General features: G+C 34.8%; 1 protein-coding gene across 1 annotated transcript in view; it reads right to left on the bottom strand.

Annotated features, from left to right (window-relative positions):
- Positions 1-26,899, bottom strand: part of LOC125658266 (slit homolog 1 protein-like) — a 229,518-nt gene that overhangs the window by 91,964 nt on the left and 110,655 nt on the right. The window contains exons 3-4 of the mRNA XM_056149727.1: positions 4,744-4,815; positions 4,182-4,253 (exon numbers count right to left, since the gene is read on the bottom strand). Of these exons, the coding sequence (XP_056005702.1) occupies positions 4,182-4,253; positions 4,744-4,815 (144 nt within the window). The remainder of the gene's footprint in view (positions 1-4,181; positions 4,254-4,743; positions 4,816-26,899) is intronic.

Here is a 26,899-nt window from a genome sequence, read left to right as displayed (position 1 = left end):
TAAATGACATGTTATTCAGGAATTCGGTTCTGGCCTTTTAACTCTCATCCACGGGCGCGCTTCCGGCGAAGAAATGCATCGATTTGATGCAATTCTTGCGCCGATCCACGTCCGAGTCTTCTTACCGGTTACGGAAAAAGACGAGCGCGTGATCCGATTGCACTGAGGTATAACAAGAGTTATTTCCCTGACTCCAGGATCATGAAACTGTCTTAAAGTTAAGTCAAAATTTTGACTTTAAATTAAGATTTGAACTTAGGTAAGATTGCTGACTTAAATGGATCACAAAATGAACTTAAGCAAATCTTAACTAAGATTGTCTTAAAGCAATACCTCTACGCAAAAGAGTCCCTTGTTGCCATAGCAATTTAAGATTCTAGACTTAGACTTAAGTTAAAGCAATACAAGCTATAACTGACGGAAAGTAAATTAAAAAATAAAAGAACAAATAGTCAACATATATGGGATTGAATATATATAACATAATAGAATCAAAGTGAATCTGAAGCAATAAACCCGTCAAATCAGCAGAAAATATAGATTCATGGATAATTGTCATCCTGTCAGTAATTCCTGCTCGTAACTTCCGATGTGCATTGCCCTTGGAAGTCACCAGTTCGGAAAAAGCGAAAGAGAGGCACTGAACACGGTTAAATTCAATGCCTTTATTTATTTTGTCGATTGTGTGCGTAGATGTAGCAAAGAAGGATAACTCTGATTAATTTCAAATTCGGGCTTGGACTGCACATCAATCGTGTGCAAATGCAGACTGCAAGTAATGATTGTTTTCTTCTTCCACATATTGTCAACAAACTCAGTCAGGTTAATAAATGTACTTTTGTATCGAAATTTTTTAATGAAACGGTCGTATGTGTACGTACTACTTGCACATATACGTCTACTTTACAAACTACGATCAGGCAGTGAAATGGACAATCGGGCGATCAATCCTGCGATATTTCGATCACACAAGATGTCATATTTATGCCTAAACATTTGAAAACGCCCACTCCCAATTTTTCTGGGCTATCGGTGTTACTTTTCGATTACAGGGATTTGACTTCTTTTCCTGTAAACAAACTTTTTACGTCAATACTCTGCTTATAGAAAAACAATTTTTTTTTTCATTATATGATTTTCAACGTCAAGATCCTGTGTTTTCGATCTAACGACGGTCTATTATTTCTTAAATAAATGATTTGTTCGCTTCTTGGTAGGGGCAGACATCTTCATCGCGGACATCACGTTCATGTTCTCTTACTCGCCTCAAAAATGCAACCAGCGCGGCCATTTTGAACGAACTTAACGATACTCTTAGAAAGTTAAGACAGCTCTAACGTAGTTTTAGAATTTAAGACAAAATACCAATCTTAAGTCTAAGTGATTTTTTTGTGATCCACTTTAAGACCAGCTTTTTTAATAATTCTTTGTTTTCTTCTATTCTGTAATATCAAGACAAGTGGCATATGCATCAATCTTCAATTTACAGGAAAAAAAATGTTTTATGAGAGAGAGAGAGAGAGAGAGAGAGAGAGAGAGAGAGAGAGAGTAAACAAGATGCCCATGGGCCACATCGCTCACCTGAGTCACCTTGGTCCATATCAGAAGATTTTCCATATCTATTTGCATGTAAAACCGTAATCCCTATTATGGCCCCAAACCTACTCCTGGAGGCCATGGTTTTTGCAAACTTGAATCTACACTATGTCAGAAAGCTTTCATGTAAATGTGAACTTCTTTGGCCCAATGATTCTTGAGAAGATTTTTAAAGATTTTCCCTATATATTTGTATGTAAAACTTTGATCCCCTATTGTGGCCCCATCCTACCCCAGGGGGACATGATTTTAACAAACCTGAATCTGAACTATATCAGAAAGCTTTCATATAAATCTCAGCTTTTCTGGCTTAGTGGTTCTGGGAAGAAGATTTTTAAAGATTTTTCCTATATATTTGTATGTAAAACTTTGACCCCTATTGTGGCCCCATCCGACCCCTGGGGGCCATGATCTTAACAATTTATAAACTGCACTATATCAGGAAGCTTTCATATAATCCTCAGCTTTTCTGGCTCAGTGGTTCTTGAGAAGAAGATTTTAAAAGATTTTTCCTATAAATTTGTATGTAAAACTTTGATGCCCCCCTTGAGGCCCCATCCAATCCCCGGGGTCCATGATTTTAACAAACTTGAATCTGCACTATATAAAAAAAAAAACAGAAAAAAAACAAACAAAAACACCCAAAAAACTTTGACCCCCTATCGTGGCCCCATCCGATCCCCGGGGGCGATGATTTTAACAATTTATAATTTGTACTATATCAGGAAGCTTTCATATAAATCTCAGCTTTTCTGGCTCAGTGGTTCTTGGGAAGGAGATTTTTAAAGATTTTTCCTATATATTTGTATGTAAAACTTTGACCCCCTATTGTGGCCCCATCCTACCCCAGGGGGCCATGATTTTAACAATTTAAAATCTGCATTATAGAAGGAACCTTTCACATAAATCTCAACTTTTCTGGCTCAGCGGTTCTTGAGAAGAAGATTTTTAAAGATTTTTCCAAAATATTTGTATGTAAAACTTTGACCCCCTATTGTGGCCCCATCCGACCTCCGGGGGCCATGATTTTAACAATTTATAATCTCCATTATATAAAGAAGCTTTCGTATAAATCTCAGCTTTTCTGGCTCAGTGGTTCTTGAGAAGAAGATTTTTAAAGAGTTTCCCTATATATTTGTATGTAAAACTTTGACCCCCTATTGTGGCCCCATCCGACCTTCGGGGGCCATGGTTTTAACAATTTAGAATCTGCACTACCTAATAAAGCTTATCTATAAATTTCATCTTTTCTGGCCCAGTGGTTCTTGAGAAGATTTTTGAATGACCCTACCCTATTTTTACCTTTTCTTGATTATCTCCGCTTGGAAGGTGGCCTGGCCCTTTATTTTAACAATTTAGAATTCCCTTAACCTAAGGATATTTTGTGCCAACTTTGGTTGAAATTGGCCCAGTGGTTGTTGAGAAGAAGTTGAAAATGTGAAAAGTTTACAGACGGACAGACGGACGGACAGACGGACGGACAGACGGACGGACGCCGGAATACGGGTGATCAGAAAAGCTCACTTGAGCTTTCACCTCAGGTGAGATGAAAATGAATATATCAACAGTCTGGTTTAATTGAATAAAAGGTTCCATCCACTCCAGGTTGTGTCAATTTTTTTTTCAGTTTTAATATTCAAGTGCAAATTTACTGATGTAAAACTTGTACGGTACCAATTTTGATGCACCAGATGCGCATTTCGACAAATAATGTCTCTTCGGTGATGCTGAACCGAAATCTTTGAAATCCGAAATAACTATGAAGTTTTAGAGCTAAATATAGCCAAAAACAGCGTGCCAAACAAGTGGAGCCAAATTCGCCCAGGGATAAGAGCTATGCATGAGGGAGATAATCCTTAATTTGGAAATGAATTTCTAAATTTTATAACAGCAATTAAATATACATCCGTATTTTCAAGTTAGTAACGAAGTACTTAGCTACTGGGCTGTAGAGACCCTCGGGGACTAACAGTCCACCAGCAGAGGCCTCGACCCAGGGGTCATAATTTAAAACTGATACGGTACCAATTTTTATGCACCAGATGCACATTTCGACAAATAATGTCTCTTCAGTGATGCTCAACCGAAATCTTTGAAATCCGAAATAACTATGAAGTTTTAGAGCTAAATATAGCCAAAAACAGCGTACCAAACAAGTGGAGCCAAATTCGTCATTTAAGACAGTCTTAAACTTTAAGACAGTTTCATGATCCCAAAGCCTGTTGTTGCAAACCTTATCTTAATGTGATGTCCGGCTATTTGATAAAATGCAATACCGCGATATCGGAAAATATATAATATTATAAAAATAAGAATAGAGACTTTCTCATTTAGAACATTTTCATGTTTGTCATGATCAGTTGATGTGAAATAGAATTAGGCTATGTTGAAGCTTATAAACAGGTTACAAATACTTATATTTTAAATGCATCAAAATTAACGCTAATTGATTCTACACTAATGATGATGAACTATGTTGATGAACAGAAACCAACTGTTGTCTTTATTTGCATTCAATGAGTATCATTTGTCCGAATATTAGTATAGCATAAGCATGTAATAATCATAAACATGTGGAGACTTACAGTGTCTGTAGATTTGACAGACCCTCAAAAGCACCATTTTCTATCGTTGTTAATTGGTTATCATTCAGATATCTGGAAAAGAAAACGTATGACGTGTGACTACTGTGACATCACACAAAGTTACACGTAACGTTTACAAATATCACAAACAGGTAAGTAAACGCTCACTGAAATCAAACACACTATCAAAGTTGCATTTCAGTATTTCAAGTCGATGATAATTAGGATCTCTACAGATCTTAGGGTACAATACCCATGATCAACAAAAAAGTGTTTGCGTTTGAATGAATTGGGTGTATCAAATATCATGCAAAAGTTTGGAACATAGTTTTCGTGCCCACAACTTTATAATGGCTTTTATTTGGACTTCAACATTCACTCATTATTCAGTAACGATATTAAGACAAAAATTAGGAATTACCTTTATGTTGAAGCTTATAAACAGGTTAAAAATACTTATATTTCATATGCATCAATATCAACGCTACTTAATTGTGCACCAATGACGGTGAATATTAGTATAGCATAAACATGTAATAATCATAAACATGTAGAGACTTACATTGTCTGTAGATTTGACAGACCCTCAAAAGCACCATTTTCTATCGTTGTTAATTGGTTACTATACAGAACTCTGAAAAAGAAAACGTATGACGTGTGACTACTGTGACATCACACAAAGCTGTACGCAATGTTTACAAATACCACAAACAGGTAAAGAAACGCTCACTGAAATCAAACACACTATCAAATTTGCATTTTAGTATTTCAAGTCAAAGATAATTAGGATTGCTATAGATCTTAGCGTACAATACTCATGATACACAGGAAAATATTTGCTTTGGAATGTTTTGAGTATATCAACTCTCATGCAACATTTTGAAGGATAATTTACAACAATATTCAGTAACGATGTCAAGACATAAATTAGGCATCATCTTAATGTAATATCAGAGAAAAAAAACACCTCAATAACATCCCAACAGTAACTTCATCTACGTGGGAATTTCAAATTTAGTTCAGTACGTTTAGATGTCGAGGGTGGAAAACTCAGAATCGGTTATATAGGACGTTAACCGAGAATATGTTATACACAATTTCGTTCTGGCCATGAAGCGTTCTACTTTCTCATTTTATTTAGTTCTGGCCATGAAACGTTCTACTTTCTCATTTTATTTAGTTCTGGCCATGAAACGTTCTACTTTCTCATTTTATTTAGTTCTGGCCATGAAACGTTCTACTTTCTCATTTTATTTAGTTCTGGCCATGAAACGTTCTACTTTCTCATTTTATTTAGTTCTGGCCATGAAACGTTCTACTTTCTCATTTTATTTAGTTCTGGCCATGAAGCGTTCTACTTTCTCATTTTATTTAGTTCTGGTCATGAAACGTTCTACTTTCTCATTTTATTTAGTTCTGGCCATGAAACGTTCTACTTTCTCATTTTATTTAGTTCTGGCCATGAAACGTTCTACTTTCTCATTTTTTCATTCGCTCACTGTTTGTTCAGTGTCTCTTCACCGTTTACAGTTTTGTGTTCACCGTTCACCGACCGCTCGCGATTGATGTTCACAAGGTGTTCATCGTTTGCTCATCCTGCGCTCAAAGTGGGTTCAGCGATCAGTCTTTTGTCTCTCTATAGTCATTAATAACTTCAAAGTGAAAACATCGATCTTTATAACGAGGACTAAACGTAGAGAGTAACGCCTGAGCAGGAGTTGAAGAAAGCTTACATCAGAATATTCAAATATCAAAAATATAATTTGATGACTAAAACTTATAAATGAATTCATATTTATCTCTGACTGATTAACCGTTGACAGATTGATTATAAAACAAAATTAAAAAATACTCATAGTAAGGTTTTGCAATCGGAAAATCAAAATGTGTAGGTTATTTTATAAAATAATCGCTATGCCTAATCAAATATTCATATAATGTTGTTGCAGTAGTAAGAATTATTTCCACTAAGAAGAAATGAGATTGCTTTTGTATCATGTAAGTGTAAACCATTCTCGGTCGAGCCATAATTAGGAAGATATATTTCTTTACCGTCATGAAAACAACTAGTCGATTAGAAACTTATTTTTCACCTTTAAACAAGAATCATCGAAGTGGTCTAGAGCTAGAGCAATCGCCCCGCATGCGGATGGCTGGGGTTCGAATCCCGGCCGCGACAAACGGAAGTTGCTAAAACGCATAGTGATAGTTCAATCATCAAACGCTTGACATCAGATGTGAATGTCATGCGTCCTCGGAGATGACCTTTTAAAAAGCGGATGTCCCGTGTCACAGTAGGTGTGGCACGCTAAAGACTCCTCAATGTTCAATGGTCGTCGTAAACGCCGAGCAGAGGATTAAATTTGAAGCCCTTCACCGATTTTGATGACGTCTCCATATATGTGAAAAACTCTCGAGAGGGACGTTAAACAAGATACAATCAATCAATCACCCTGAAACTTTATTTTTAACAAAGTTAAGATAAACCTAACATACTGAGTGTGAAGATCGACCTTTACGTATGTCATTAGGTTTAGATAGACCTAGCTTACTGAGTGTGAAGGTCGACCTTTACTTATGTCATTAGGTTTAAATGTAGCTTGCTGAGTGTGAAGATTGACCTTTACTTATGTCATTAGGTTTAAATGTAGCTTACTGAGTGTGGAGATCGACCTTTACTTATGGCATTAGGTATAAATAGACCTAGCTTGCTAAATGTGAAGATCGACCTTTACTTATGTCATTAGGTTTAAATGTATCTTACTGAGTGTGAATATCGACCTTTACTTATGGCATTAGGTATAGACCTAGCTTGCTAAATGTGAAGATCGACCTTTACTTATGTCATTAGGTTTAAATGTACTTTACTGAGTGTGAAGATCGACCTTTACTTATGTCATTAGGTTTAAATGTAGCTTACTGATTGTGAAGATCGACCTTTACTTATGTCATTAGGTTTAAATGTAGCTTGCTGAGTGTGAAGCTCGACCTTTACTTATGTCATTAGGTTTAAATGTAGCTTACTGAGTGTGAAGCTCGACCTTTACTTATGTCATTAGGTTTAAATGTAGCTTACTGAGTGTGAAGATCGACCTTTACTTATGTCATTAGGTTTAAATGTAGCTTGCTGAGTGTGAAGATCGACCTTTACTTAAGTCATTAGGTTTAAATGTAGCTTGCCGAGTGTGAAGATCGACCTTTACTTATGTCATTAGGTTTAAATGTAGCTTGCTGGGTGTGAAGATCGACCTTTACTTATGTCATTAGGTTTAAATGTAGCTTGCTGAGTGTGAAGATCGACCTTTACTTAAGTCATTAGGTTTAAATGTAGCTTGCCGAGTGTGAAGATCGACCTTTACTTATGTCATTAGGTTTAAATGTAGCTTGCTGGGTGTGAAGATCGACCTTTACTTAGGTCATTAGGTTTAAACGTACAATGAATAGTACAATCCATGTTCTAATGATAAAGAACATGATTTTTGGTTGATTAAAAATGTGTCGGTAATGTCAACTTATTTCATAAGTATCCATATTAATTTTTACCCCTCTATTTGTAAAAGCATTGTGAATAAACATATTCATAGCATTTGTCGAATTAGACACTCTTGTTTAGTTTAGCTTAAGTTATTGACAATCTAATCAAAATCAGATCCTAAGATACGCTCACAATCGTTTCTTATGCAGAGTATACGGCGCGGATGTAAGAAGTCTGATTTTAACTAGATCGGGTTATTGAAACCTTGAGAAACATCTCATTGGTATGGTACAATTATGTAATAATGAAGTAACAATATATACTATAGTGAGTATAACAATGTATTGTTTTGCTTTACCTTTTTTTATATTTACCTCACAATTAAAATAGATACTTTAAACATTCTACACGTACAATAGATATTTTTATCTGTATCAAGGATAGACAAATATTGCATATCTAAATACAGTCCATGGTTACACAAATAACTCGGGTCTTTGTACATGTGATATAGATTTAATTATTTCACACTGTTTACAAGTCTCTTCCCACCGTTGACACAGGGTACATACACTGTCCGTTGTTTGATACATCTCTCTTGACCCTTTTGGGTGTTTCTTAATTCCATGTATCCCAAACGTCCGACCTCATAATTTTTGAAGCCATTCAAGTACATCTGTATGTGACAGTTACTGCTACTATTCTTTGATGACCAATATACAAATGATGTTTGCACTATGCTTTGTTTAGACTGAATGAATATTTGAAACTGTGTAGAGGAGATTTTCAATGCTTGCACAGACACAGAATTAAAAGAAATGAATTCAATGCAGATAATATTCAGCGAGTCATTTTTCTCTATAACAATACGATAAAACAAAGTACTGTTCATAATCAAGCCACATGTTTCGTTAAAAATGAAGATGCATAAAAGTGTACTGGTAGATTTAATTGATCAATATAAGAAACAAGACTAACTGACAGGGTTGAACTGTACGTATATAAGTTAGAATACCTCAACAGGGAATGACTAGGCCCCACATCTCAACATTTGATACTGTCAATCAGTGATAAACGTCGTTACAGATGTTTAACAATTTTCTAAATTATCCAGTAATTATTTTTCTTATCATTGATTTCTGTTTGATTAATCGTATGCTGACTATTTTTACTTGATACATAAATTATTCAACAGCGTTTGAATATATCTTATAAGAAACACACATACAAAATTATGCCATTGGAATACACCGGTGTCAGATATCTGTAGTAGTGACACTTCCCCAAGGAAGTCTGGCTATATTGTAAGCCTTCTCTTAGGGAAGTCTCACTATATAGTCAGTCTACGCCTTTAATGTGATACTTATCTCCCTTACTTTGATATCCAGAATAGTCCTTTTCGCTATAATTTACACTATCTATCGAAATAGAAGTACGGTTTCATTTATACACTTTACCAAAACATAATGTCCGGAAATTAGATACCTTTAAAAAGACTGATTTTATAGCAGCCGATAGCATCTCTCGGGCAGTGCACAAGTTTGTGTCAACAATGAATATTTTTATATTTAATTTGTCTATGATTCTTTTGATATCCGAAGGACAACATAAATTTGGAGTGATAACAGTCTAAATGAAAGAATCCTGATGTTCTATCATGGCACGCAATCAGAAGTGATCCAAGATTTCAGCTTAAGAGGAGCGGGGACGGGATGGGGTATGGACCAATTCTTAGAGGCAATGAGTCTAAAGAGTCCACCGTTATGCCTCCAGTGTGTCCATGGCTAAGCCCTGGTGGGGCATAGGATGAAGCCCCCGGTCTTACAAAGTAAACCCCCACAGTAGGTTTCCCCTACGGAAAATCTACTTAGTATGTGGTTGGTTGATTGCTTAAATATTTTTAATGTCCTGGTCGACAATTTTTCACTCATATGGAGACGTCGCCATTGCCGGTGAAGGGCTGGAAAAATTAGGCCTATTCTCAGCGCTTTTGAGCAGGAAGCAATCATTATCGTGCTGTGACACGGGGTCTCGGTGTTTGCGGTCTCATATTAAGGACAGCCCCATTTTGTCTTCTCTTACAACAAGCAAATAATATTGAGAACTTATTCTATCCCGGATCCCCCACAGGATATTGAATCTGATTTAACATTATGAATGGCTTTAAAATTAAATGAGTTTGTCGTGTAACGGTATTGTATGGATTAAACATGATAAATACCGTTTTAGTATAACAGGATGAGCAGGATTATCTAGGTGTAAATTCCCACCGATTAGTGTTCAGGTAACCGTAGAAGTCCTGTTAGGTAGACCCCAATGTAGACATTCATAATGACAATTAATGAAGACAACATGTTTAATACTATTATTTATTTCAAATTTTGCAGGCCATCACCGGCAATGGTGGCGTCTCCATATGAGTGAAATACAGAGTGTATTCTCGAATTGGACGTTAAACAGTGCACAAACATCCACCATCAATATACCTTGAAATAGCCTAACAAAATTACTCATTTCGACATCCATAATACATGATAGATAGATAAGAGGTAGAAACAGTGATTGTCAAATTTTCAGGGCGACCCTCAGGGCGAGAGAATATTTACATAGAATGAAAAACTAAAACAAACAAATATACACCGAAACAAACGAAAACAATTACATAATGTGGTCAATATCAACAGAGCATAATAACAAAAACTACATATAAATACACCTAGCACTACAACTACACTAATCTAAAAACGTATTTACAACGCAGACTACATGTATTTGGTCTTTAGGCTTGCCAATCAATGTTAAAAGTGGAGCGAATTAGGACATGCCTTATTCGTCCAAAGAGTTGATCCAAAAAAAGGTTTTGCTGTTTTTGTGTATCTGTAATGAGGTTGATTGAGTTTTACTGTTTATGTGTGTCTGTAATGAGGTTGATTCAGGTTTTGCTGTTTTTGTGTATATGTAATGAGGTGGGTTGAGTTTTACTGTATATGTGTATGTGTAATGAGGTTGATTCAGTTTTACTGTTTATATGTATCTGTAATGAGGTTAATTCGGGTTTTGCTTTTTATGTTTATCTGTAATGAGGTTGATTCAGCTTTACTGTTTATGTGTATCTGTAATGAGGTTGATTCATCTTCGTTTGCAAGTTCTGAAAATGGTGATTGTCCAGTTAGATATAGGACTGGCGCTAAAATAGGTAACCATAAAATGTGGAAGATTCTATTAGACAGCCATGTGTTTATTCATAGCCGATAAGCGTGCTTTGTTCATATTTTGGTAGTTCACGTGCATTTTAGTTAATTGTCAAGTTGTTAGTTTTAGGAAAATAATTTCAGTGCACGAGTACAAACCAATTTAGAAGGACAAGGCAGGTAAATGGTACGAAAGTCAACTGTACGGAAGACCATGCGGATATTTGATGGAATATGAAGAGCGTGGTGAAATGTCATTAAGGAGGACGAAAAGTGGGGGACCTTTCAGTCCGGGACTTATGATCGAAGTTGTCATCTCGTAGGAAACCTGGCGGAGGAGTGTTTGTGGTTCAGAGAGTATGTTAGGTGGAAGGTCCTGGGCAACGCCCCGGGAGGACCAAGCGATCCACCTTTCACATTTGGGGGACAGGGGTAGGACGTTCACACCCTGCTGCTGTTTTCCCGAAATGAGTAGACAATCAGAAATAGACTCCGGGAATTCGGCAGAAAAACCAGCAGATCAGACACAGGACCACTCTTGAATGACAGAAGACTCGATTGGCTTCGAAGACATTATCCGTTTCGCGTTGAGGGAAGTCCTATTTACAGCCAAGAACACTTTTGATATTGATATTAACTTTTGCATTTTGATTTTGTGACAATGTCAAATTCAATCCAGTCTTACCGACATTACAGGACTTTTAGTGTCAAATTTGTTGTCTGAATTTATTGAAATACAGAAATAAATTAGCATAAACATATCACTCATACTGTGTAAATTATTGATTTAAGCAACTTAGATATTAGATTATACGTTTCCTTTAAGCATACATAGCCTTTAAGGAAATTGAATTAAACTCGGTGGCGTTATCTTTAATTCATATTGTCAGCATCCCTGAGTGACGTCAAAAGGACATTCCATAATATCTGGCTTATCCATTTATTCAAAATACATATATATCTTTCATTTTATGGTTTTTATCTATACCGTGTCAAATAACGTAAGAAACGTGAATCACTCGTCGTGGAATTTATCACATGATCAACGAATCAGATTGAACATTTAATCTTGGAGTAAAGTTGAAGAATAATTCAATTATTTTACTTTAAAATCTGCAATATAAAGTAAATATCATTTTATGTACTCTTGCTTGTTTTAATCCATTATTGGTATATTTCATTTTCTTCCTTGAAAGACGCAAACATTTCAGTGGTAAACATATTCATGAAAAGCTTACACTGTGAGTAATTTGATTTTGTGGTCGTGAAATTATGAGTCCATCACTTTCAACCCTATGTATCTAAATGTTTGTGTACAGTGTGATGTATAGATTTGTGTTGAATTTGCTGTCAGTTTCTGCAAATAAAAATTACAGTCAAAATTTATTCTGGAAAATGAACTCTGAAATTGCGATTCCATGCATTATTACCACAAGTTCAGTGTTGTTTGTTTCAGTTGTTGGTGTATCGTGGTTTAGTGCATTCGGACAATATTGCGTAGACTACATAACTTTTGTAATTAATTGATTTACATTTTGATTTACAAATATATACTGTACACATAATCTTTTGAAAATTGATTTAGAATTAGTGGTGTTATCTATTTTTTCAGTTAGATATTTTCAGCACCCTTGATTGATTTTATATTGTTTAACGTCCCACTCGAGAATTTTTCACTCACATGGAGACGTCATCATTGCCGGTGAAAGGCTGCACATTTAGGCCTATACTCGGAGCTTACGACCTTTGAGCAGGGAGGGATCTTAGTTGTGTCACACCTGCTGTCACACACAATCTGTTTTAGCGGTCTCATCCGAAGGACCACCCAATTTAGTCGTCTCTTACGACAAGCAAGTGGCACTGAGGAGCTACTCTTACCCGGATCACAATTGGACTTCAGCGCCCTTGAATGCCGTCACATGGACAATTCCATGATATGTGATTTATCTAATAGGAAAATACAATTTGACCATCAAATTTCAATGCTAAGATAATTTGAGGATTACAGCGAATATATTTGCGCACTGATTTTGACTACAGATTACTCCGTTTACCTAATCAAGATATGGGGCGCATTCCGGATATTACCGGCTGACTGGGGATGCTATTTGTTGGTTGCACCTGATTTCACCTCTAGTATGCCCTGTGTGCCTTACTCTGAATTTTGTATTCTTTCTAGAAGTTATGAGATTGGTCACTTTTCGTTATTTTCACCAATCCATGTCTTGCAACTGTGCGAAATAGACTGTTGAAATATCACTAATATTCTACTAGTCCACCAGCAGTTTGACGTGTTTCAAAGACACTACCTTGTGTTTGTAGGCAGATATTGTGTACGCTTTATATACGACTGGGAGAACATTCTGTTTACAGACAACGATGATTGCAGACATTACAGGGTTTATTCAGAGTTATATTTAGCGCTTTAATTGATTGCAAATGATAAAAATTGTTTCCGCAAACGTTCAAACGAACGATCTCATATATAAAAACATTCTTTAATAGTGGCTAGCTGTCTTGTCCGACCTTTCACCCATTTGTCTTTGTGACGACTGAACGCCACCTCGACCACTTATTGAATCATGTACGTAAGAACTTCGTTTAAAAAAGATTATATTTAACACCTTTATAAGAAAACAATTACATTGTTTATGAGGTGACTTTGCTAAGTATGCATTCATAAACACGGAGGAAACGCTTCACACTGATACTTCATTTTTATCGCCCATTACAATTCTTTAAAACGTTAAACATGATGGCGAATCACATGACTTTGACAAGGTCAATACAACGGAAAAGGTTCGACAGAATAAACACAACGGAACATTCAAACGAGAAAGTGACACTTTTACATGTGTCAAAAACCAATTGGCGCATCTTATATCATAACTGTATTTCATGTTTGTGAAAATAAATTAATAATGGAAGTGGAATTTTAAAAGCCTAAATTATCAAATCGAAAGACAATAATTATCTGTAAAATTTAGAGATTAATATTCCTAGAGAATTACAAAAACCATGTCTTTAGAATGTGTAAAATTGGATGTATCACGTACGATACACTGTTTTTGAAGGATTTAATGTAATAATATATATATACAAAACACAGAAAATCCACTCCCTCCCCCCTACTTGGGTTTGAACTCATGACCTCCGGAATCAAATCTCCTAGCAGCATGTAACCAGGGCGCTAGACCGTTCGCCCATCTAGACAAGTCTAAAAACTTGCTTTCAATAACAATGGAATTATTGCCACGCTGTCACACGCTACATGGTCATTGAGAATGGAAGTGGGATAGAGTTATTTAACGTACATTTAAGAGGATCATACAATATACACATTGCGTTTGAAATACTTTATAAAGAGCACGGAAATAGCAATGTACTCCTAAATGAACATAACAACCCAACCCAGGGTAGGGGCGGAAGTGGGTATCTAAATAACTCTCTCTCTCTCTCTCTCTCTCTCTCTCTCTCTCTCTCAACTTAAGGATTACGTAAACACGTCATTTTGAGCAAAAAATATTCAAATAATTCTTAGCACTTTCTCTCAATTATATCAGATAATTTCTATAATATCAAAAATAAGAGAGTTTTGTTGATGATATTCGCTTCGTTTAAAAGGGTAAAAACGTCCCAGGTAACACGACGTCACACTGCACAGTTTACATCGGCTGTGTTAATTTCCTACGTTCTTCACATACGATCGCAGACCATGAATATACAAGTAATTTCAAACAAAAAGTAATAAATAGATCGCCATAGCAACAGTACCATTATTCTATGCGGAATAAACTCAATAATAAACATCAATTTTTTTTTTTATAATTTTGATACGAGTTAAAATGTTTACCTAGTATATCATCACATGCAGCATTTTATAAGGAGGATGTCATAGAGCTATAGTAAACCCAAAAACCAATATCGGTACCTTCAAAAAACATTCTTACTAACATGCAAGGCGAAGATAACGAACAATGATCAATCTCATAACTCCTATGAGCAATACAAAATAGATAGTTGGGCAAACACATGTTAGAGCATATGTAAAAATAAAAATAATTCATTGCTCATTTATTTCTCGGGGTGGGTTAAATTATGTCTGTTGTGGAAAATAATTGCCTTCTAAAAGTAGCAAAACTGCTCAGAAGTTGCCGTGCTTCTACTTCATGTGAAAGTAAATACACATATTAATGACTAACTTCCATTTGATATAAAATTTGTATCACTTACTCTTTTTGTATCAATTTTAAACACCATCTGAAACACCAGTAATATTTATTATGGAAAGTCTACAAGAGGGGTTACTATGACAACCATAGCATTACAATTCCCGTGAAAACCATATACATGTATGATACTATCAATAAATATCACTTCACAATAAGCGGGGATTCGTTTTAGGCGTGTTCGTTATAAGCGTCACTGTACAGATATATTTACAAATAATCTAATTTCACTTGTAAAACACACTTTCATTGAAAGTTAATTTTGATTCCATCAACAATCCTCATAACTATGGTATAAACAAAGTTGTCGTTAAGCCATATGCCGTCCTAAGATGGACGTCACAATACATTTGATTCCCGTGTTTCCAATGTGTTGCTACATATCCATGTAGATGTTATTGGATCGAATGCTATTTGACGTGTTTCAGAGGAATCAATAGGCCGATCTTTACATGCTAATTTTGATTACAGATTACTCCGTTTATATGATCAAGATACAGGGGTCAAGGTGGGTGTGACAGGTCAACAAAAGATGTTTACTCGTCCTAGACATCTAATCCAATCTTTGGTATATCCAGGGGTCCATGTTAAATGTTAAACATAGCCATGTAGCCAACATCATACTTGCTTCAGACGTGTTATCGACTTATCTAGTATGAGTAATCTCAGTTTAGGCTTTATGGACTTTCAATTCAACACGACTCCGACTGCCAACACGCCATTATTGATGACCATGTAAGTGATATCAAGTTTGTAGTATTTGACTTCTGTTTAAATGCCTGACCTTTAACAAATCAAAGTATGAAGAGTGACCTCTGTTATATTGATATCATATTGAAGATCATCACTGTAAATATCACAATATTTATAACTGACCTCATCATCAACATCGTGACAAATCATCTAACTACATATAAACATCAAGATAGGCTGCTATGTGTAACTTTTATCTATTTCTTATTAAAGGAGTCTCGATATAATTTTCTAGGATCCATTGGTGATCGTCTTTTGTTTCGTTGGGATATGAATATAGCCTAAGATCATGCATAGTAACATTCACAAATATGTTCATGTTCATCAAGAAAATGCCCATTCTATAGTAAGAAGATATGTACCTTGCTCTGCATCAACTACCTCAACAATTTCTAGATTTATTCGAACTTGAATTGAAGGTCAGTTTTTGCAATGAAAGTGCAGAATCACTTAAAACTCTGTGAACATTTTGAGTAATGAGATGGTATCGTTTTTGCAAAATGTATAGCTCTTTCAAGTTACACGAAGAACAATCAAAATGTTGTGTTTCGTCTAAATGCGATATCACTTCCATCAAAGATCTTATCAAATTATAGCTCTATGTCTTATAATAGTTCACAATACAAATCCCAGCAAACGTTGAAAGAAATATATTCTTAGTAACAAAATCAGTTCTACATTTATAAGGAATCACCGTAAACCCATACAAAAATTACAAACTTATAGATCTAAGAAACTACACCTTTCCCATCAATAATACTTTACCACTGGTTTACAATATTTAAAGAAATTTGATGGATGTATTGTTTTACTAGATTATATAATATCTTCCTTCTCCCAATCAGCAATACTTGACACCCACAACTTATAAAATCATACGAAAGATATTTGATAAACTTGATGGGAGATGACTCGATGCTTTGAAACATTAATGTGATTTACTTACGACACGTCCGACACTCATCGACTCAACATGGAAGTAATGATAAGAAGTTTGATTTTGAAACAATAGTCGCACGAGCAAATGTTTGCATTAGAATTTACATTTAAAAGATTAAGCCTTGCAACATGACTATGGCATATGCTTTCTCAGTAATATAATATGAACGGGAGTATGAATTCGGGCATGTAAAATCAAGGGAGGGGGAGATATCCCTCCAAATTTGTGACAATGATCATTATTTGTTATTATGATGTACAATTGATGTACAATGTAGAATTAAAGATAATGTAAGGTTGAAACTTGTGGATACCATTTTTATTTCCCCTCCGGCTGTCCCCTTTGAATACCGATATCATACGCCTTTATACCAAGATGATAGATCTTTTGCACGTCCCAATGTACAGCATTTTAAAACGTAAAATAATATATCCATTTAGGAACAATCTGAAGTTAGGTGCAGCAAGACTTTTTAATACTTATTCTATGTATAAACTATATGTCTCTTTATCCTAGAGGTTATCATCAACGTGCGATTGAGGAACAACGTATGTAATTATACTTTAGTTTATCATCATCTGTATATATTTTATTTTATCATCATCTGTATATATTCTATTTTATCATCATCTGTATATATTCTCTTTTATCATCATCTGTATATATTTTATTTGATCATCATCTGTATATATGTTATCATCATCTGTATATATTTTATTTGATCATGATCTGTATATATTTTATTTCATCATCATCTGTATGTAAAACTTATACGATACCAATTTTGATGCACCAGATGTGCACCTCGACAAATAATGTCTCTTCAGTGATGCTCAACCGAAATGTTTGAAATCCGAAATAACTATGAAGGTTTAGAGCTAAATATAGCCAAAAACAGCGTGCCAAAAAAGTGGAGCCAAATTCGACCAAGGATAAGAGCGGTATATATTTTATTTTATCATCATCTGTATATATTTTATTTTATCATAATCTCTATATGCAGTCAAGATATGATCATTGCTAGCTTAAAAACCGCTATCTATATATTGAGCTTAAAATTATCGCAAAGTGTTCCAGTTCTCATTACATTTTTTGTACGTATATATATTTCAGTTAGATCACCGATGACTTGAGAGGGGTTTACACTTATTACCAAATTATCAATTATATGAAAACTCAGATCATCATTTATGGAATTTTGAATTTCTTAAAATTTACATTCACAAGCTTTTATTGATCTGCACTGAAAAAGTGGTTTTTAAAGGACACAACCTTAAAAACACCATTCTAGAAATTGTAAATTTGCTTACTTGTAAATGACCTCAAATATATCCTGACTCGTGGGTTTAGTGTGTATGGTCATCAAGACGCTCTGTTCAATGTAAACGGTGAGTGGCTATCACGAAAAGTGTCCTTATACTTTGCTGAGTTTGCACATAATTGATAATTTGGTAATAAGTTTAAACTCCTCTCAATTCATGAATTCAGTCATGTTTAATCTTTGCAGCTTCGGTAAGAAACTTTGTCCAAATCCTGTCAATCAAACTGATGCGCAGTTCGTGGGTAGAATGCATGTGCATTAATATATACGTAAATTGTAATATTCTGAATAAGATGAAATTTGAATCGAAAGTGACAATAACACGATATCACCACACCGAGGGATTTGTAAGCGGTGAAAGGGATCATACCGCGTTTGATTGAAGTGTTTATCAAAATCGTCTTTTTCTGGTCTGCAAGCAACCAAGTTACAGCTGAAAAGATATCATCTTGAGGTGCAACCTCCAGGCCCCTATGAAGTTTTTTCTGGATCCACTCGGGGACTAATGTAATGCGTCAATAATTGTTTAACATGAATTATTCCCTATCAAATAAAAACGCACAAAGGAAACGACATTACCTCTTGTGAAAACAACTTCAGCTGCGGATATCATTCGATGTTATACCCCAATAAAATATTTGAATCCTATAAACTACGAGAAATAAAAATACGGATAACTTACAAATATATAGCAAGGATGGTTTCATATTTCACGACATACCATTAATAGAACTTTTCGAGTATTGCTTTACTACATGTATACAATAGCAAAATACTTCCAGATACTGTAGGTTGGATAATCCTTCAAAACTACCACTCTCTATCGTTGTCAATTCATTTCCTTCTAAATCTCTGAATGAAAAAAATAATAGTACGTATTCACATTTTCTGCATCATGTTATTAAAAATTGTTGTCTAGTCTTTATAAAATCATAAATGTATTTTACACTTTTAAAAAGTAAAATGGAAGTGTACTTTTAAAGATGAAAATCAGCTAAGACAATCATTATCTGTAATAATGAGAAAAATGTATAATTGGATGTATCACGTATGATACACTATTTTTGAAGGATTTAATGCATGCATACAATCTTAGTGAATTGGTTATGGACTTAACATTCACAGCTCATATAGTGACAACTGACAACTATATCACAAAGTAGTCTACCAGTGTATGAATATTCCATAATGATCGTGAGTTAATCTGTTAATCATTGATTGGGAAATCATGTATGTGTTGAAGTCATATCATTAATGAATAGAAAGCGGTTTGCAACATGTATCATAAACTTAATTCTATGCCAGTCAGAAAAAAATATTGTTGAATTTTGATGACATATATTGTACGATTTATGATCGATTGATGTTGATGCATTAAAATGATATTCAGTTTTCAGTGTCCTGTATTTACTCAAATGAAGTATGTGGAATCACCTTAGATGTTTCAAATGTAATGTGATAAAAGGCAAACATCGCAGTATAATTATGATCAAGTATAATACTGGCCACACCTAACATTCGTTCTTCGATAAATATTCTGGCCATCATGAACTCCTTATGGTTATATAAGTCACCGTGGCATGATACGATTGTGAATTATTCCAAATAACAATTAAAGTACTAGGAAATGTGACAAAAGTCAAACATCACATTAGAAGTATTATCAAGTATGATGCTGGCCACATCTTGTATTGGTTCTTAGTTAATTTTTCTGTCCATCATGAACTCAATCTGGTTATCGGTTACCGTGGCATGATACATATATATTATTACTACAGTAACTTGATCCGAAGAATCGGATCACGTCGAGTTGACAGGCGCGGATAATCAGATCACACGAGACGCGAAGCGTCGAGTTTGATCTGATGATCCGCGCCTGTCAACGAGACATGATCCAACTTTTCGGATCAAGTTACTGTAGTAATGATAAATTTATTATATACCCCCTTCTGCATTTTAAATCCACATTTATAAGATGATAAATGTAATCCAAATTATCAAAAACACAGACATACCATGAAATTATGTTTTGTGTACGTAGTTTTGTTTTGTGACACGGTCAATATGTTCCACAAATAACGTTGCGTTGATGCATTGTGACGTCATTGTGACGGCATCAGATTCAGAGTAATTAAAGTACTAGGTCAAAACACGAGGAAACAACACTGTCAATATGAGGACGTTCCTGTACATTAATGATACCTATTCTGTAGTATATGAAAACTTTGCACCAGGGTGAGTCATGTACGGTAAGCGATGCCAATTGTTTTGATGGGTTTCCAATTCAAAGTCTGCAATTAAAGTCCCTACTCGAACACTATTTTGATGTAACATATGTTTCAGAATGAATTCGAGAACAACACGCCATCATGTTATAATGACATATAGTAAATGTGAAACGATGCTATTTCTATAATACCACATGAATTATATTTTCAGATGTATACATGTAACAAAGTATACGTAGTTTTCGATGAAATAAGATGTTGCAATTTGAGTAAAACTTTCTGCATTCAATGTTCACAATCAAATATGACATACGAAATGCGAAGATAACGAATAGTTATCAATCCCCAAAACTCCCATAAGCAATACAAAATAGAGAGTTGGGCATACCTGAGGTGGGATCAGGTGCCTAGAAGGAGAAAGCATCGCCTGTCGACCGGTCTCACCCGCCATAATTCCTATATCTTGATCAAGTAAACGGAGCTATTCGTAGTCAAAATCAGTGTGCCAAGACGATATATATATCCAAATGTGAAAAATTGGCCCAGTGTCCAGTAATCCATAGGTAAAATGTTAAATAAAATATGACAATAAAATATAATGACGTCACAATACAGACACATTTGGAGATATATATATATATATATCTTATATTCAAGATATCACCCTTCTCCGTCTAAAACAAAATTGATACTTGAATTCATTACATTCAAATTCTATACATATAAAACACAGGAAACATTTGATAAGAATATTTCTGTCAGGTAATTTTATTTCTATTTATATTCCGTTTATTTATGTTATTGTTTTTATTTAAAACAAGTCTCAATAAAATTCATTTGATCCCTTCATGTGTATTTATCTGTGTTGTAATTTGTTCAAGATTGATTAATGAGAGGCTGAAACTTCTGGGGTTGATTTTTCTGGATCCGCAAAATCCGCTTTACAATTACTGCTTTACAAGTTGTCGAGAAAATTCAAACGGTGTCATTCTTGCTTAAAAACTGCTTCTTGAAGCAAAATTCCTCAAGTTTCTGGTGACTACCGGTAGACAATCTACATCCTATGAACTGCTCGGCAAATTATCAAATCAAATGAATTTAGAAAAAGGCATGCGGACGTATTCTTTAAGTGAAATTCTAAGGATTAATAAAGTTGATACAGTATTTCTATTGCAAGTTTCATAAATGTTTTTGCAATCAAATACATCGAGACATTACGCATTAGAAAATAGCGCTGCAAGGGATGTTTCGTATAACGTAGTGTAGTTTTATTAGGAATGCCCATCGCCATTTACAATGGTGACCCTGATTCTCCATTTTCAGTATTTTATGATTGTGCACAGGAAAACAAATTAACATCAGTTAGTTCTGATTTTCTATGTATGGAATTTTAAGGTCGCTTGATTGGGAAAAAAAAAGATTGAAATTCGTGGAAATATCGATGATTTTGAATTTGAAATGGATCCAGAAATCGGACCTAAATTGAAGCCAAAAAAAAAACCTGTAGGTTATCGCAACCACTTCTTCTTAGATAGATTTTTAAAATACTAATACAGTAAAACCCTGTTATATAGCGACACTCCAGATTCAGCAAAAAACAGTCCGTTATAGCCAAACTTCGTTATATACAATAAAAGTTTCGTTCTTTTCTTTTATTAGGGAATAAATATCACGTCGCAATAATTTGTTTTAAGCGTGTTCGTTATAAGCGTGTTTTACTCTACAGATATATCTAGAAATAATCAAATGATTTAATATCAGTTGTAAAAACAATTTCCTTGAAAGTCTAACTTTTACTTGTAAACACAATTACTTCGAAAGTTTAATTTTGACTTCATCAATAATCCTTATAACTATGGTGGTATAAACAACGTTGTCGTTAAGCCATATGACGTCCTAAGATGGACGCCACAATACATTTCATTCCCATTGTGTTGCTACATGTACATGCCATTGGGTCGAATGCTGTCTGACGTGTTTCAGACCAATCGGTATACCGTTCTTTTCATGCTACTTTTGATTACAGATTACTACGTTTATATGATCAAGATACAGGGGTCAAGGCGGGTGTGACCGGCCAACAAGAAATGCTTACTCCTCCTGGACATCTTATCCCATCATTGGTATATCCAGGGGTCCATGTTAAATGTTAACAATAGCCATGTAGCAAACATCATACGAGCTTAAGATGTGTTATCAACTGATTTGTTGTGTGCAATCTCAGTTTACGCTTTATAGAATTTTGATTCAGCATGATTCAGACCAATAACACGCCTTTATTCATGATATGAAGTTTCTATTATCTGAATTCTGTTTAAAATGCCTGACCTTTAACAAATCAAAGTGTGAAGAGTGACCTCTGCTATATTAATATCGTATTGAAGATCATCACTGTAGATATCACTATCATTTATAACTGACCTCGTCATCAACATCGTGACACACCATCTAACTATAAATAATTATCAAGATATTCTGTTAAGTGTAACTTTTGTCTGGGTCTTATAAAAGGAGTTTCGATATAAGTCTTTATGGATCCATTGATGATTGTCTTTTTTAGTTGCGATATAAATATGAGTCCAAATCATACATAGTAACATTAACAAATATGTTCATGTGTATCAAGAAAATGCCCATTCCATAGTAAGAAAATAGTACATTGCTCTGCATCAACTGCCTCAAGAATTTCTAGATTTATTCAAATTTGAATCGAAAGTCAGTTTTTGCAACCAATGTGCAGAATCACTAAACAGTTTGTGAACAGTTTGATCACTGATATGTTATCGGGTATGTCAAATTTAAAGTTCTTTCGAGTTACATGAAGAACATTCAAAATTGTGTGATTCGTCTAAATGCGGTATCACTTCCATCAATGATCTTATCAAATCATAGCTCTATGTTTTATAAAATTTTATAATACAAATAACAGCATAAGTTGAAAGATATATATTCTTAGTAACAAAATTATTTCAAGATTTATAAGGAATCACCGTAAAGCCATACAAAAATGACAGACTTGTAGATCTAAGAAACTGCACTTTCATCCCGTCAAATATTACTTTACCAGTAGTTTACAATATTTGAAGAAATCTTATGGATGTTGTCACATTAAAATGAGTTATGTAAATATATTTTAGTCCTAACACCATATAACCCGTACTGAACCCCTGTCAGTTAAGATTTTTATCACTGTAAATATTCCATTTGTAACCTCAGTTCACTGGACCTTTAAACTGCCAGTCCGTGCTACAAATCATATTGGACACGGTAGTCCAGGGAGAAGGATGTCAATATACTTCTCTTGTTATATCTAAATTGTATCACCATTGAATTCTTTATTATCCACATGATGGCTGGCGCTGTGATGACAATTTTTAGTTATATGGTCCTGCTGAAAGGGATAGTTTCTTCGTAGAACGTCTTATAGCAGGGACGGAGTGTGTAAAGGACAAAACAGTAGTGACAAACCAGGGACCGTTTCTTGTGGAACACGTCACGGGGACGGAGTGTATGAAGGACAAACCAGTAGTGACAAACCTTACCAATCAACATCTTATTTTCATACTTGTATCTTGATTATGAATTCCATTAAATATGTAAAGTGTTACAAAATTCTTGTTCTCTTTGGGTTGTCTCCACGTAAACCGCCAATAGCTCAGCTAATCGTGACAGATGTATTGTTTTACTAGATTAAATAATATTTCCCTTCTCCCAATCAGCAATACTTGAAACACAAAACTTATAAAATCATACAATGATCTTTGATGATTCGATACTTTGAAACATTAATGTGATCTATGAAGGACACACCCAACACTCATTGATTCAACATGGAATTAATGGTTAAAAGTTTGACTTCGAAACAATAGTCGAACTAGCAAACATTTGCATTAGAATTTACATTCAAAAAATTAAGCCTTGCAACGTGACTATGCCATATGCTATCTCAGTAATATCACGTGAAAGGGAGTATAAATTCGGGCGTGTAAAATCAGGGAAGGGGGAGGTTGTCCCTCCACATTTGTAACAATGATAATTACCTGTTATTCTGATGTACAAAAAAAGATATATAGAATGACTCTCACTATCCCACTATTTTTATCCTTGGACGAATTTGGCTTCACTTGTTTGTCACGCTGTTTTTGGCTATATTTAGATCTAAAACTTCATAGTTATTTCGGATTTCAAACATTTCGGTTGAGCATCACTGAAGAGACATTATTTGTCGAAATGCGCATCTGGTGCATCAAAATTGGTACCGTATAAGTTTTACATTATAGTAGTAGTGAAAGAGAATGTGAGGTTGAAAATTGTGGATGAAAAAGCAGCCCCCTTTGAAAATCGATCCTATGTGCCTGGAATAGGTAACTGGTGAATCCGTATTGGTATCATACGCCTTTTTACCAAGATGAAAGGTGGCTTGTACGTCATAATGTACAGCGTTTTATAACGTAAAACATTTAGCATCTGACATATCATGAGGTGTAATGTATCAATTTTAGGACAATCTAAAATTAGATGCGGGAAACTTTTGAATATTTATTCCATGCAAGAGCTATTTGTATCTTTATCTTGGACGTCAACATTGACGTGTGATTTAGTAACAACTTACGTAATTATATTTTAGTTATCATCATCTGTGTATGCACTCAAGATATGATCAATTCCTAACCACACATTGGACTTAGAATGAACGTAAATTGTTGCAATTCTTATTAAGTTCATGTATTTCAGTTAAATCACTGATGACTTTAGAAGGGTTTACACTTATCATTGATTATGTGAAAACTCATTTTATCATTTATGGAATTATGATTTTTTAAAATCTTAGATTCACAAGGTTTTGGTGATGTGCACTGAAAAATTGATTTTTAAATGATTCAATAACACAACATGAAAATAATTATTGTATAAATCATAATCATGCTTACTAGTGAATGATCACATTATATATATCGTGACTTGTGCTTTTAGTGTACACGAACATGCCTAAATCCCGACACAGGCCGTCGGTTACGATAATATTTCTTGAGCTGTATTTAGTATAACATATCCGTAATATCGACCTGTAATACTTTTGCCCTTCGGCAACTGAATTTGTATGGCTATACCATCACATGAGAAAAATATGCAACAAAGAACCTTTTTTTGTGCGTATGGTTCTTTGTCAACTACAGGCCTTCTACAGTGTTTAATTAGCCATATTTTCTTTCCAAATTTGTTTTTCTGGTTCGAAATAGTGAACCCATGTTTTTTCACCACTAACAATGTTTGCAAATTGCCTTGGATTGAATTTGGGAAACATTTTGAGCGATATGCCAACAGGTTTGATAATATCACGAATCGTTTATCTACCATCACTTTCAATTAGTTCCCTGACTTTTGAGACATTTGCCTTGCCTGTTACAGTCACATATCGGCCAGATTTTGCTGCACCTTTGACGGACTCTGTGCCAGTCAAAAATGTCTTTCTCCACCTACGAACTGTCTCATAAGATACCTTATCAGACATATAAACTTCTCCCAACTCAGTAAAAATATGTGTTACTGGATGACTGAGTTTACCCATTTCCCAACCATATTTACAACAGCGGTCAACGACTGGCTCTATTGAAATGACTATAAGTTTAAAACTATGTGGAGCTGAAGGCTCATGTTTATACTGTTGGAAATATATTGAATAGAGCTATTAAAGAGTATCATTATCTACAAAATCGTACAAAGCGTTATTGCGCTGTGGAACAATACACATTACTTATGAACAGCCCTTGTACAATTACCGCTTTACAAGTTGTCGAGGAAATTCAAACAGTTTCATTCTTGTTAAAAACTGCTTCTTGAAACAAATTTCATCACGTTTCTGGTGAATGAACAATCTACATCCTCTGAACTGCTCGACATACCATCAAATCGTCGACAAAGGAATTTCGAAAACAACATATGCATGTATGAAATTGTAAGGATTAATAAAGTTGATAATAAATATAGTATTTCTATCACAAGTAGAGTTTCATCAATGTTTTTACAATCAAACATTATATCGGGACATTCGCCATTAGAAACTAGCACCGCACGGGATTTTTCCTATAACATAGTGTAGTTTTATGAGGAATGTCGATCGCTTTTTACAATCGTGGCCCCGATTCTGCATTTTCCGTATTTCATAATTGTGCACCGAAAAACAAATTAATATAACTTAGTTCGGATTTTCCATACATTGAATTTAAGGACACTTAATTGAAAAAAAAAATCATATTGAAAATTCGGGAAATACTAGTGATTCTGAATTTGAGATGGATCCAGAAATTGGACCTGAAACCAAGCCAGGAAAAAACCTGTAGGTTATCACCATCACTCAGCATGCTCTTAGATATTCACCTTGTAGAGCTGCGTGTTTTAATAATACCGATACAGTAAAACCCTGTTATAGCTAAACTCCAGAGCCAGCAAAAAAAAAAACAGTCCGCTCTAGACAAACTTCATAAAAGTTTCGTTCTTTTCTTAAATATCACTTCGCAATAAGCGTGAATTCGTTTTAAGCGTGTTCGTTATAAGCGTGTTTTACTGTACATATATATCTA

Source organism: Ostrea edulis, chromosome 9, assembly GCF_947568905.1.
Source record: "Ostrea edulis chromosome 9, xbOstEdul1.1, whole genome shotgun sequence".
In the NCBI taxonomy this organism is placed as follows: domain Eukaryota; kingdom Metazoa; phylum Mollusca; class Bivalvia; order Ostreida; family Ostreidae; genus Ostrea; species Ostrea edulis.
Note: the sequence above shows the minus strand (reverse complement) of the source record. Positions and strands in the feature narration are given on the sequence as shown.